Source organism: Rhinichthys klamathensis, unplaced genomic scaffold (genome assembly GCF_029890125.1).
Source record: "Rhinichthys klamathensis goyatoka isolate OS25496 unplaced genomic scaffold, OSU_Roscu_1.1 h1tg000055l_1, whole genome shotgun sequence".
Lineage (NCBI taxonomy): Eukaryota > Metazoa > Chordata > Actinopteri > Cypriniformes > Leuciscidae > Rhinichthys > Rhinichthys klamathensis.
The window spans coordinates 2,543,924-2,557,734 of NW_026606600.1; the positions used below are offsets into that span (position 1 = coordinate 2,543,924).

Consider the following 13,811-nt stretch of genomic DNA (forward strand, 5'->3'; position numbering starts at 1 on the left):
ATGTTTATAGTTGAGAAGGTGAAGGATTTGTCTCGCCTCACACGGCCTTTCGACTCATTTATTCTTTGGTCTCTCGAGGCTTTGATGATCTAAAGATCTTGGAGATTGCTGATGGCATTACGCAAAGTACAGTAGTATCCGAGCAGTATCTGTATTATATTATATGCATTATATTGCATTATTTTACTTATAAATACTACCCAACTAAAAACAAATCCATGAATCATTAGTTTGAGCGATGACTTCACGCTACCATTGGTTTCTCTTTCTCTTTAAGTGGGTTTATTTTTCATTATAAAAACACTATAACAAACTAGTGTTTGTTATTAGTAGTTAGTAGTTTGTTAAACTAGTAATTTTTTAACTTCAATATAGTACCTTGAAAAATATCAATATTCAATACTATTATATAGTAATATATTAAATACCCGATAACAAAGGGGCAAGATTATTTACTTTTGATCACACTCAAAGTAGATTCATCATGCCCAGTAGCTCTGTCTAAAAAAAATGTTGCAAATGATGTGAATGTGAAAATAAAAGAGATTTGTCAACTTAGAGAGAGCGAGAAAGCAGCCAGTAACTGAGTATTGATACTGTGGAAAAGGAGCAGTGTAGGGTTTAATTTATTACAAGTAACGCGATTTACATAATCAGATTACTTTTTTCATGTAACTAGTATGCATTACTTTTAAATTTACAACAACGTATCTGAGTTACTTTTTTAAATAAATAAATGCAAATTACTTTGTTTTCCCTTTTATTGACTGACACCTCTCCTGTCCCTATGTTGAGATAAATCGTGAGTAAGTGCAGAGGAGTTGTGTGCACATTGCACAGTGTGAACATAATGGTTATTGTAGTTTTTGACTAAATGTTAGCATGCATTTACTTATCTCACTTGTACAAACACAGATTCAGTATTCATCAAAATGAATCAAATCAGTGAAATGCAACTTATTATCATTAAATATGTAAAATTACACAAATATACTTTATGTATTTGATATCACTTTATTAATCAGTGACTTTGCTGCTGGTCTTTGATGATCCAATTCAACCATACTAAGAAGTGTGTGTTCCCTTTCGTTGTCACTCCGAGTTCCGTCGGATGACGACAAATGGGGGTTTCGCTTAGGAAGCCTATCGACTTCGAGTATACAAAAACGAGCCAATGGCAAAGAAATGCCATGGGTCTGCGGAATTTGCATAGTGTATCTCCGCCTTACCTCGTGGGTATAAAAGGAGGACGCCGCAAGATGCAGATATGTTTTCGCTTCGGAGCCAAGAGCATCTCTTCTCTCCACAGCCATTTCTGACTTCACTCTACGAGACGAGCCACTCTCTCCGGTGTTGGTGTGACGGCGATCTGCAGCGAGTTCACATTGCCTGCTGATCTGTGCAGTGATCTGCCAATGAGTGTGTTTCTCCCTGCTCGCTTCAACATCGCGGAGTTTTTTCTCCTCTCACAAAAGAGCTCGCACGCGGCACGTCTTTTTAAAGACGGCTCGCCCGTGCATTTCTGGTTGCGGTCGACTCATTTCCGATTTTGATGGGCACATTTTCTGCTCTGCGTGCTTGGGCTTGATCACGCTAGAGCAGCATTTGTGGATGACTCACGTTCTCCCCGCGGGAACGTGATCATCGCGTCATTACGGTCGAGACTCAATGATCTCGTTAGAGGGAAAGTCCCCTCATCCACACCCCGATCTAACACTCTCCACGTGAGGTGCTACTTCGGCTGGTGGCCAGGGTGACCTGAGGGTGAGAGTGTGGAACAAACCGGCGACTGTTTGTCCGTGGACCACGCCCCCCTCTTCAGTGACGCAACCCGTGAGTGTTCAGGGGATTCCCCGGGTCTATTTTCGGATGCCCCGCGGGTTTCCCTTGACGCTCTAGAATCGGCTCTGTTGTCCATCGCAGCATCACAGGGCGGGCTAGAATCTTCAGGAAGTGAAGATTCGACAGTGCTGCCACTTTCGGGTGTGCATATGGCATTTGTCGAGTCAGATCCTGAGATGACGGCCATGCTTTCCCGGGCCGCTGCGAGCATCAGACTAGAGTGGAACCTTTCACCCTGTCCTGAGCGCTCGCTGCTGGGCGATTGGTTTTGGGTGTGGCCGCTGACTCCTGTCGGCGTCCACTCCAATGCCTTTCTTCCCGGATGAGCATCAGGAGATCTCGAAATCCTCGAAGACCCCCATGTCTTCCATCGATCCCTCGTTGATCTCCTCCGCCCTTCCTTCCCTCGACGGGGCCGCTGCCCATGGGTACACTGGGGTCCCCCCGGTTGAACGCTCTGTTGCGATGCTACTGTGTCCTCAGAGTGCTTCCTCTCGGCGCAATCCTAAGCACCTGTCCGAAGCCTGTAGTTTTTCGTCTACACTTGTGGCGAATTCCTATATGGCTACAGGACAGGCAGCCGCCTCACTGCATGCCATGGCCATTCTGCTGGTCTACCAGACCCAGATGCTCACGGACATGCACGAGGGCGGGACTGACCCAGGGCTCTTCAATGAGCTGCGCGCCGCCACTGACCTTGCTCTCCGAGCGACGAAAGTGGTCGTACGCTCCCTGGGTCAGGTAATGTCCACCATTCTGTGGCTGAACCTGTCTGATGTGCAGGATGTCGGGCGGACTCATCTGCTTGACACCCCCATATCCCAGGTCGGCCTCTTCAGCAGTGCGGTTGAGGGCTTTGCCCAACAGTTCTCAACCGCCCACGAGCAGACTGAGGCTTATTCTGCCCCGACGGCCCCGCCGTCCGAGCAGATCCCTCAGTCTGCCCACCACCGAAGGCGCCCTCCTGCGGCTCCCACCCCGCCCGTTCACCCGGGCTGGCTCTGGAAGCCGCAGGGGGACCCCACAGCCCTCTCCAGCCCCGCCCCCTGCTATACGCCGGGTTAAGCGGCACTCTTGAGATGGGCTGCTCAGAGATGGGACTCAGTTCTTTCCAGGAGCTGGTAGCAGGGCCACTCCTTTCCCTGGTGGAGGGCCGGGGAAGAATCCTTATTCTCAGAAAGAACTGACTCTCCCGTCTCTGAGCACACAGAGTTCTCGGACGACACGGTGCGCCGCCCCTGGGCCGTGCACCCCTCGTCCTCCTCTGTCCCAGAGCCGGATGACAGTGCGCGCCGTCCCCGGACCGTGCCGCTCTCATCCTCCTCTGTCGCCAGACCCCTGGCAGAGCAGACCCCCGTGGAACGTTCGTCCTTCCCTGGTATCCTCTGTCAGGACGCGGTCTATGACTGTGCCCCCACACCGGGCCGCTATGCCGTCCACGTCCGGGCCAGTCATACCGCCTCGCTGCCCCACCGACGGGAAGTCTGTGGTTCGCATGACCCCACTGGTACAGTTCTTGGGAGCCTGGCTAGAGCTTCCCAACCTGTCCCGCTGGGTCGCACGAACGATCAGGCTCGGCTACGCGATTCAGTTCGCGCGGTCTCCTCCCCCCTTCAGGGTCCACTATGGTCGGTGGCAATGCCCCTATCATGAGAGTGGAGGTTGCTACCTTGCTAGCGAAGGGTGTGATCGAGACTGTCCCTCCAGCCGAAATGAGGTCCGCCTTCTACAGCCCGTACTTCATTGTCCCGAAGAAAACCGGTGGGTTACGGTCAATCCTGGACCTGCACGTGCTGAACCGCTCCCTTCACAGGATGCCGTTCAAGATGCTCACTGCCAAACGCATTTTCGAATGTGTGCGGCCCCAGGATTGGTTTGCAGCTATCGACCTGAAGGACGCCTACTTTCATTTCTCCATTCTCCCTCGACACAGACCGTTCCTACGGTTTGCTGTCGAGGGGCAGGCATACCAGTACGCGGTTCTCCCTTTTGGGCTAGCCCTGTCTCCTCGCGTCTTCACGAAGGTCGTCGAGGCAGTCCTTGTTCCCCTCCGGGAACACGGGGTTCGCATCCTGAACTATCTCGACGACTGACTGATCCTAGCTCACTCCCTCCACCCTCAAAGTCTATGTTGCCGCTATTGCCGCACACCATGACCCATTCGAAGGTAAGTCTGTGGGGAAACACGACCTGATCGTCAGGTTCCTGAGAGGAGCGAGGAGACTGAATCCTCCTCGCCCTCCTCTCGTTCCCTCTTGGGACCTCGCAGTGGTTCTAACTGCCCTGCGTAGTGCTCCCTTTGAGCCTTTGCAATCAGTGGAGCTTAAGTTCCTGTCAATGAAGACAGCGCTCCTGGTTGCATTGGCCTCCATCAAGAGGGTAGGGGACCTGCACGCATTCTCCGTTGATGAAGCGTGCCTGGAATTCGGGCCAGCCTACTCTCACGTGATCCTGAGACCCCGGCTTGGATATGTGCCCAAGGTTCCTACCACTCCCTTCCGGGACCAGGTGGTGAACCTGCAAGTGCTGCCCCTGGAGGAGGCAGACCCAGCCTTGGCACCTAGGACCTCAGATCAGCTCTTTGTCTGTTATTGTGGGAAGCTGAAGGTAAAGGCTCTCTCCAAGCAAAGGCTGTCTCACTGGATAGTGGACGCCATTGCTTTGGCATACCAGCAGCAAGGCCGACCGTGCCCCCTTGGTGTGACTGCCCACTCCACCCGGAGTGTGGCATCCTCTTGGGCTTATGGCGCCTCGCTAACAGACATCTGCAGAGCTGCAGGCTGGGCGACACCGAACACATTTGCCAGATTCTATAATCTCCGAGTGGAGCCGGTGTCCTCTCATGTACTCGCTTCAACCAGCTAGTACTGGACCCGCTCAGGTGTCTTCGCTTGCTCGCTATTCCACTCCACGGACTGGATACGTGCGATATATTCCTCAGGTGAGCTTCCATGAAAGCCCTGAGTTCCTCCAGCACTCCTGACGTCGGCGCCAGTGTCTATTGCCTGCGTGTCGGCTAGGTGCCTCCCGTGTGCATGGTCCCTCCTCTGATCGACCCCCACATGTGTATTTCCACTGTAAGCCTCTCTGAGCATGTGTCTTTCCCTTGGCAAGCCACCTTGCCACCCCTGGGGTTGAAATATTCCACCTGCGGCTGGACACCCCAGTGTTCTCCATATGCATCCCTTCGGGTCATATGTGTATTCTCTAAGTCCCCCCCTCCAATTCTTCTGTGGTCCAGCATGGCAGCACAGCTGAAAGGCATATTTGAGCTGAGACACAAATTTGCTCTTCAGCCTGAAGCTTATTCATTTCACTTTTAGTGTGAAAGGGCCTTTACATTTGCCAAAAATAGAACTTTTGTGTTTTTGTTATTAAAAACAAACAAGCAAGATCGGCCCATGCAGGTGGGAAAAAGTAATGCAAAAGTAATGTAACATTACTTTCAATAAAAAGTTAGTAAGTATTGCAATTATTTGTTTTTTTTTAAGGAGTAACGCAATATTGTAAAGCATTCATTTTAAAATGAACTTTCCCCAATACTGAAAATAAGTATTGAATATTGAAAGCAAATATTCTGAATAAAAATGTATCAAAATATCAACATTTTGACAAGACTAACGTACACACAGTTATAGCCAAATACTTTAATACTGAGTTTAACTTTCCCCGCCAGCTTTTTTTTATCATTTTCACAAAATTTTCATGGCCCCCAGAATATTTTGCTGTATGAATATCTGAACATGCAATATATATCAAAAGAAAGAACAGACCCTCTGCTTAAAAAAAGGTGTTCTTCTAGCTTAATACATTCTCTTTTTTTTATCAACAAGCCACATTTTGAGCAAAAAGCTGAGAAAATTGCTTTCTTTGTCAATGGTTGCGTCCAGATCGGATTCAGAACGATAATCAAAACATAGATGGAGTCGATCGAGTCCATCAACACCCCCAAAGGTTGCACAGTCCTATACCTCGTCTTGGGTCGACATTTCATTCATAATTTATATGCTGTTTAATGTTGGTGATCGCGTTATTTTACTTACTTGTGCTATCGCTTGTTTCTGCTTCTTCTTCACATGTCTTTTGATCAGGAGATTCAGTACTCTTTCAGAAGGTACCTAATAGCGCCCCCTATAGCACATATTCTGAACTTCAGGAACCCAAACAAACCTCACAACTTCTTCACAAAACTTATTGTCAGACCTTTATTAGAAAACAAATCATGCGACATCAGGGTGAGAAGTAAACTTCTGTGATTTGTGTACATGAGACAGGAAATAAAAGAGGCTTCCTCATTTGTCTGTTTGTTGTTTTTCTCTCCCAGCCAAAGAGCTTTTGATTCTCTCTATGAGTGTCTCCCACAACATAAATACTTTATAAGACCAAAACAAGTCATTGAGAATGCCTTTCAAGCAAACAAGAGAACATCAGCTAATGTTTAATTGATCAGCAGTGACAAAAGGAAAGAACAATCGTGAAAGAATTCAACTTCAGGCATCTTTTGCTGTTTTCCCTTTCCTGCCCTCCTCCATCATCACTGTGCTTTTCACCCTCACCGTCTGCTGTATCCCACACTTCACTGTCAAATCCCTCAGAAAACTACACGGAGGATTTCAATTGAGTGCATTAGTCTGAAAGCAGAACAGAGAGAAAGACTCTCTCCTATAGCTCCAATTCTGTATGCTCTAAGTGCTCAAAAAATATGACAGAACAAACTTAGAGGAGAAAATGCCCATATGAAGAAGTCAGGATTTTAAAGGAAACAAGGAAGCCCTGTGTTACACATGACTGGGTTACAATGTACCTGAAGAAGAGCGATATTCCCCAACTGCATTCTACACTTCAAAAGAAAGCCTTGGGTCTGGAGTTAAACAACACTTGAAGCACACAGCAGCTTTAGTTCTGTTTTCCATTAATCATTTTATTAATGGCACTTCCTGTAACTCCATGTACTCTCATCTATAATCTATATTAATGCATATAGTTATCCTGTCTGCGTTACATAGCTTCATGTTGTGTATAAACCGTCAACAGCAAAAATAAAGCAAGTCGTGAGTTTATACAGCCATTTATTTGCGCAAGAGTTGAAAAACACACAACAGCCTACTGTATACTTTCCTGAGAAAATGGGATTTCTCAGCATAACACAACATGCAGTGCACATTGCAGCACAACACGGCTTTCAGAATGTCACGGGGGTTATAATGAATCCCTTAAGTGGCACTATTATGATATTCCCTTCACTGCCTTACTCATACTCAAGATCCATCTCAAGGTCAGGCACGGGATAGTACGGAGAAGGCTTTGTCAACTGAGTATGAGCTCTATTTAAAACTAGTCTTAAGGAGACATGCATTAGAATGCATTGCAACAAATGCGTGAGAACTTATGAATACATTACAGTATGTAGCTTGAAAAACAAAAAGCTTTTTTATGGTGAAACTGGACAATCTCAGTGGTGGACCCCATTATGCTTCAATGCTGAACATTGTTCTCTAGTTTGTAAGGTTACAATATGACTGGACACCAGCATACACATATATTGTTGTATCAATCTTCAGACACAGTAATGAGAAATTCCTGTCACCTCCTATTTATTTTTGTCTATTCTTAGATCATGGCGTCTTTATTTCTGTTACTTGTGTATTTTGTCAGAGCTTTTGTCTGCTTCATTTCACTGTGAGATAAAGTGCCTCGCGTCATTGTTCAGCTGAGACAACCGGAGATGATGAAAGAAGATCACTCACCCACTTGGGACATCTCTGGCACGGAACCTTTGTAAGGCCCCTCAATGAACTGTGGGGGGTTGTCATTGATGTCTTGCACTTTGATGATGAACTCTGACGGTGGTTCCAGAGGATGGTCAGAGTCTCTGTCGACGACCTGCGCCGTCAGCGTGTACTCAGCCTTCTCCTCCCGGTCTAGCCTTTTCATGGCGTGAATGTCCCCCGTCCTCTCGTTGATGGCAAAGATGGTGCCCGCCCCTTCCCCTGCCAGCACATACTTGATGTTCTTATTCCCCACGTCCAAATCCGTATGGAGCTGAAAAGAGAAACAAAGGAGGAGGTTTGATACCACTCGGGCAGGACCAGATCAATGCCTGTAATCAATTGCATAAAAGAATTGAAGCCCAAGTGCAAAGCTGCACAGTCTCTTCGAAATTCTAGTGCTTTACTGTGACGGCTGAATTGTAAAAAAAAAAAAAAAAAAAAAGTGGTAAAAGGACAGGCTAAGTCCTGGATTTCCAGGTAATGCTTGGCTTGTGTATCCCATCTATCTGTCATTCACTTCTTCATACATCGCTAGTAGAGAGTGGAGGTCAAAGCGTTCTGCTCACACCTGCCTCAGGGCCCTGTTACCAACTTGAAACCAGTCATCAGGTCACAGTTCCAGAACGAGAAGGCAATTGGGCTGTGCAAAAAAAAAAAAAAAGTGAGGAGGGTGGGGAATTGACGGACAATTACCTGCCAAGGAAAAAGGAAAGATGCTTAAAAAAATATTATATCACTTTTATTTAAGGCTCACTTTATTTAAATAAACACATACATTATTGTTTGTTGTATTTTTTCTTTATAATGCATTCATTGAGCATGTTTTATTTTTTGTTTTAATTATATATGGCACTATAGAAATCATGTATCAGTGGAAGGTTGGTAGTGGAATTACAATTGAATCGCTGATCATCTACTGTGATCAGTTCACAAGTCGTATTTGTTTATGTTATGTACCATGTTCAATTTTAAATCATATTTTAAAATATACTAAAAAGCAGTTATTTTAAATTGTACACTGTAAAAAAATCTGATTTAGAAGGATGAGTCAGTTTATTAACTTGAGTGAACTAAACAAGAATACTATATAAATGTGTTGCTAACAAAAGTTGTTTTGTTGACCTTACCTAGATTATCATGTATTTGTTGTCCCAACTTTTCAAATAGAGTTATCTGAACAAACGATTTAACATTGATCAATATTGTGCCAGTTCCCAGCATGCATTGCAGCTTAAAAAAATGGTAACTATTATTTAAAAATGATCATTGCTCTGCATTTACTGGCTTAATTTATGCTGCTGCTGTTGTGGTCACTGTTATTTAGCTGTCATATTTGTCAGAGTTCATGTTTGAGATTTGTGTGTTGAGGTACAGTATACAGTATGTGTATCATATTGCAACTTTTATATGCAATACATTTGCCTATCAGGGTAAAATGTTTGCCCATAGTTTTAAGAGGCAAATAATGTTAATATCATATAGTAGTTAGCATTGAAAATCAAACAAGGAGATGAAAGGACAATTATTGTAGCTCCTTGCATTGTTAAATGCTTTAATCTTTAGCTGCCTTGACAAGAATATTTAAATTCAAAGGACTGCCTGTTACTCATCGGATGAACTTTTTTTTTTTTTAAATGACTTTAATTGGAGCAAATTAGTTGAGGTAACTTAAGTTGACTGTGATTGGTTGCTTTATTTTTCAAGTTAGATCACTTTTTTTACAGTGTAATAATATTTCACAATATTGTTGTTTTACTGTATTTTTGATAAAATAACTGCAACCTTGGCGAGCGACTTCTTTCAAACTTTTGAATAGCCTTCAAATGATCTTCTTTTGTATTCCACAAATAATAATTAAGATATATGGGTTCAGAATGACATGAGTCTGAGTAAATAATGAGAGAATTGTCAGTTTGAGTGAACCATCGCCTTAACATTATTTTTCCTCCCAAAACACATCTATCCAGCCACTTTTGTTCCATTTATTGAGGTAATATATATATACAGCCTGGTGCGAGGTGGAAGTACACTTGAGAATGCAGTAACAAGGACAGCGTGAGCTTTGAAATGCAGACTTCAAGAAAAAAAGAAAGAAAAAAAAGCAATTGCTTAATAACTTTTTATGCATATGTTGTCTCAGCGGTGCCGTTTCTAGACACTGACAAAGCACACACACTTAAATTGTCACACCTTGCACTTTTCATGATTGTCCTATCATTCCACATGAAATATCTATCTCATTAACACATCAGCTTCACAACAGTCTTCATTCTACGAAAACCCCTAAATGAGCTCAAATTAATGATGTGCATTTTCTGGTGGGAAACTTTTTTTTCTTTTCTTTCCAGTGATTTCCACTTTATGCATTCAATAAAATTAACGATAATTAATATTAGTATGGATTTCAGCAATGAACAAAATGTCACAGCTGCAAAACTTCACTTCCCCCATTTGTTCACCCCTATGCCCTGTATACATACAACATTGCAAGCTTGTGCTCACACCAGTACCATTCTGACGAGTGATCGCTTAATCTCAATGTGCAAACAATCGACTGAAAGTATGGCTGCGGAGGGGAGGCAGTCTGTTATTATCTGGGTTGCCAAGGCAACACCAGTGCGCTAACATCTGACGGCGTCCATATTTTTTCCGTCAAATCTTTTAACACACATGGTCTGGTAATGTTTTTGTGAATAGTTTTGTTTTAATACTCCTACAAATGAAGGAAAATCATTCCATTAAAGCTAAAAGGGTGAAAGAAGGTCAAAGAAAACAACAACATACCAATGGTATGTATAACAAAAAACTTTGAGTATGACACTGAAAAATATGTAGCTAAAGAATAACAGCAAAAGTGGGATATGTAAAATCCTGGGCCATCTTAAATCTGCCAGCACATTTGTGTGGATTAGCATTCAGAGCTGCCCGACTGGAGCCGAGGAGAAACAACGGTTGGTTTTACACCCGTCTCTCCCTGTACCACTGCCGTGGAGTACAGCTTTTATTGTCAGTTCGGAAAAAAATATGTCAGTGGCTGCTGGAGATGAACCTTTATAGTAGCCTGAGGAACAATCAGCGGCTCCGTAATGAGGACCCCTCAATCCCCCTACGCCTACCGGCTACACACTAAAGTGGAGCGTTAAGCCGGACATTGCAAATTAATGATTTTGCCTCTTGTCAGGGCAATTGGCAGAGAGATGTGAGTGGAGAAGAGAAGATTCACATCACCTACAGAGATATGGTGTCACTCAGCTTTAAAAAATGTCAGCAGAGCCCCAACCCAAGGACCATCTCAACAGTCAATTAGGCATGCTTTAAGTGCAGGGCTCTGTTTCTTGCACAAACTATGCACCACAGTTTGTGCATAGCGCCAACTGAAAGGGTTTGTGGAGATCATGCATGTTGCAAGAGTAAATCCGCGTAATGGATTTCAGATGGCAATGCCATCTATATTTTAACAGCCACTAATGACATTAAATTACTTCTGCTCATTATCAGCATCGCTATAATTCATGTCAATGCTATATAGGCAATATGTATTGCAACATGCCTTGCCTACTAAATTATCTTTTAATTTAGCCTATCTAGATGAAGTTGCAGCCCTTGTGTTTGGCACGTGGTGCTCATGTGGGAGATGTAGGTTCAAATCTAGTCGTGTGTCGCGTCCAAATCTCATTTCCCTCTTCCCCTTATTATTTCTCAACTCTCTACTTTCACCATCTGCTATGTAATTTCACAAACTGAAACTACGAATAACGGCAAAAATATATCATTCAACAACACTATACTTTATTTATTAATTATGGTTTTTATAAGTCTTTTTAATTTCATGTTATCAGTCATTCAAAACCTGTTAATATAACTCTTTATTTAGCATAATGTATGCATAAGCATGAATGTAAGACTTGTTTCTCCTTCTCATCTATAATTAATTCTGTTTCAGACATTGAAAATGGGCAGTATGGAAACCTATGGGCACCTAAATCTGAATACAAAGAATGGATGCTGTCTAATTAGTCTGTTCTTAAATTATTGCATTACCCACTGATAATTGTTTTATCAAAAGAGATGTCACCTTTACTCTCCTGCCAATAAAAACCTGTTTCACGTTTAATAGGTTAATAGGACATTGTGCAATTGAAACAATTATATGCAATTATATGAGTGTATATAATATGTTTTATGTAATACTGGATGCATACAATAAAAAAAGAATCCTACCTTCAGAGAATATTAAAAATGCCCTGATCCAAAACAATGAGAGTAAGCATGCAAGCTTGACTAATGAATACCACACGGTGCCTTGAATGGAGTGGCTTTCTCCGTAACCTTCCTAGGTACATGATTACCCTTCATGTGCTCCTGATTTATTCCTACTGTGCTGAGAAGGAACCAAACAGAGAAATTGTTATTGTCACGCAAAGCAAATGTAATCAAATCAAAAACAGATAGATTTGCATGAAGAAGATACAGCTACAGATCAAGATACAAGACTCTGTAAAGGAGCTTTATTTGTGTCCAGATAATAGACATTGCGATTCTAATTTCATATTTCAGTGTAGTCTGTTCTTTCCCCGACTTAATTTACTGAGTGGCTGAATGGACCGTGGACTGCTACAGGATGTGATTACCAATTCTCCTGTTAAAACATGCATTGATTTCACACAAGTAACACCATCACAAGCAACATGTCATGTCTGGCCCGGGACGGCTCCTGTTTAAGACTGGCTGTGACTCTGAACTTCTGGTGTGCTAAAAACTGAACTGATATTCAAAGATCTGCCACCCACTAACATTGCCACAACAACTATTATTATTATTATTATTAATTATTATTATTATAAAAGTGTGTTTAAACAGGAGAATTGGTATTATACTGTACATCGTGTAGACATCCACAGTCCATAAATCAGTAAATAAGTAAATAAATCAAGAAAAAACTGACTAAATTGAAATATGAAGATAAATTTTTAACTGTATTACTAATACTTTAGTAGTACTGTAATGTCATTTTCAGGTATGTGTGATAATACTAAAGGTGCATTATGTTATTTCTCAAAGTCGTTGCTGAAAATTGTTGATATTTGAAATCAACCCAAATAAACACCCCTCTCCTCATTGCTCCACCTCCAATCCTAATCGCTCTGCTCCGAGTCGTTTTCGAACCCTGATTGCTGGAATGCGAGGCTGGTGCACTGACAAGGACGCTAAACAGTAAACAACGAATTCTCTAGCATTCATCAGCCTGCACATCTCTCACTAGCTGGCCTCCGTTACACACGCAATGAAAGAGTGGATGTCTATTTATAGCAGAAGTGCAACAAAACAATTCATCACGAAAAATGACGAAGATGATGAACGAACGACAAGGAAGCACAAAAAATTAACATAAATACACAAGAGTAAATACAAACAAGAGTTTGTTGTGAGTTGCCAACAGCACAGCAGCTCCAGACAAACAATGACACTCAAACCCAGTGTTACTCACGTATGGAGCAAAATCAAAGCAACCTCCGCGTCTGTTTTCAGGCCTTCCCGCTTCACTCTCTCCAGCGCTGGAAAGCTTTTCTAATATTAATGCGGGTCCTAAAGCTCTTTCCTGATCATAACCCTTCATTTTCCAGTGATGTTCGTATGAGCTATTCTCTTTTGTAATGTCTCTCAGCCATCTCTCTTTCTACAGTCTTTCTTCAAATCTCCCTCTTGCTCGTTCTCTCTCCTCCACAGTCATACGCCCCCTAAAGCTGATTGGCAAAACATTTGTTGTTGTGTCTGGTTGTGTCGGTCCGACCAACTTTCAAACAGCGTTTTTCAAATATTGCTTATCCCACCTTTAACAGCAGAGATAATAATAATTATTATTATTATTAAATATCCTTATTATAATTATTATTTGTATTATTTGTATTCATACACTATTGTTCAAAAGTTTGGGGTTAGTACGATCTAAAACATTTTATGTAAGATATTTATAATTTTATTTAGCAAGGACACATTAATTTCCCATCAAAGTGATGGTAAAGACATTGTTGCAAAAGCTTTGGTCACACTTTAGTTTGGGATCCAATTCTCACTATTAACTAGTTGCTTATTAGAATGCATATTACTAGGATATTGGCTGTTTATTAGTACTTATAAATCACATATTAATGCCTTATTATGAATGACCATATTCTACATCCCCAATCCTACCCAATT

The 13,811-nt window shown here is 42.7% G+C and overlaps 1 protein-coding gene across 1 annotated transcript in view; it reads right to left on the reverse strand.

Annotated features, from left to right (window-relative positions):
* The window catches only part of cdh8 (cadherin 8), a 110,033-nt gene that overhangs the window by 49,393 nt on the left and 46,829 nt on the right, over window positions 1-13,811 (reverse strand). The window contains exon 3 of the mRNA XM_056248454.1: window positions 7,590-7,884. Within this exon, the coding sequence (XP_056104429.1) occupies window positions 7,590-7,884 (295 nt within the window). The remainder of the gene's footprint in view (window positions 1-7,589; window positions 7,885-13,811) is intronic.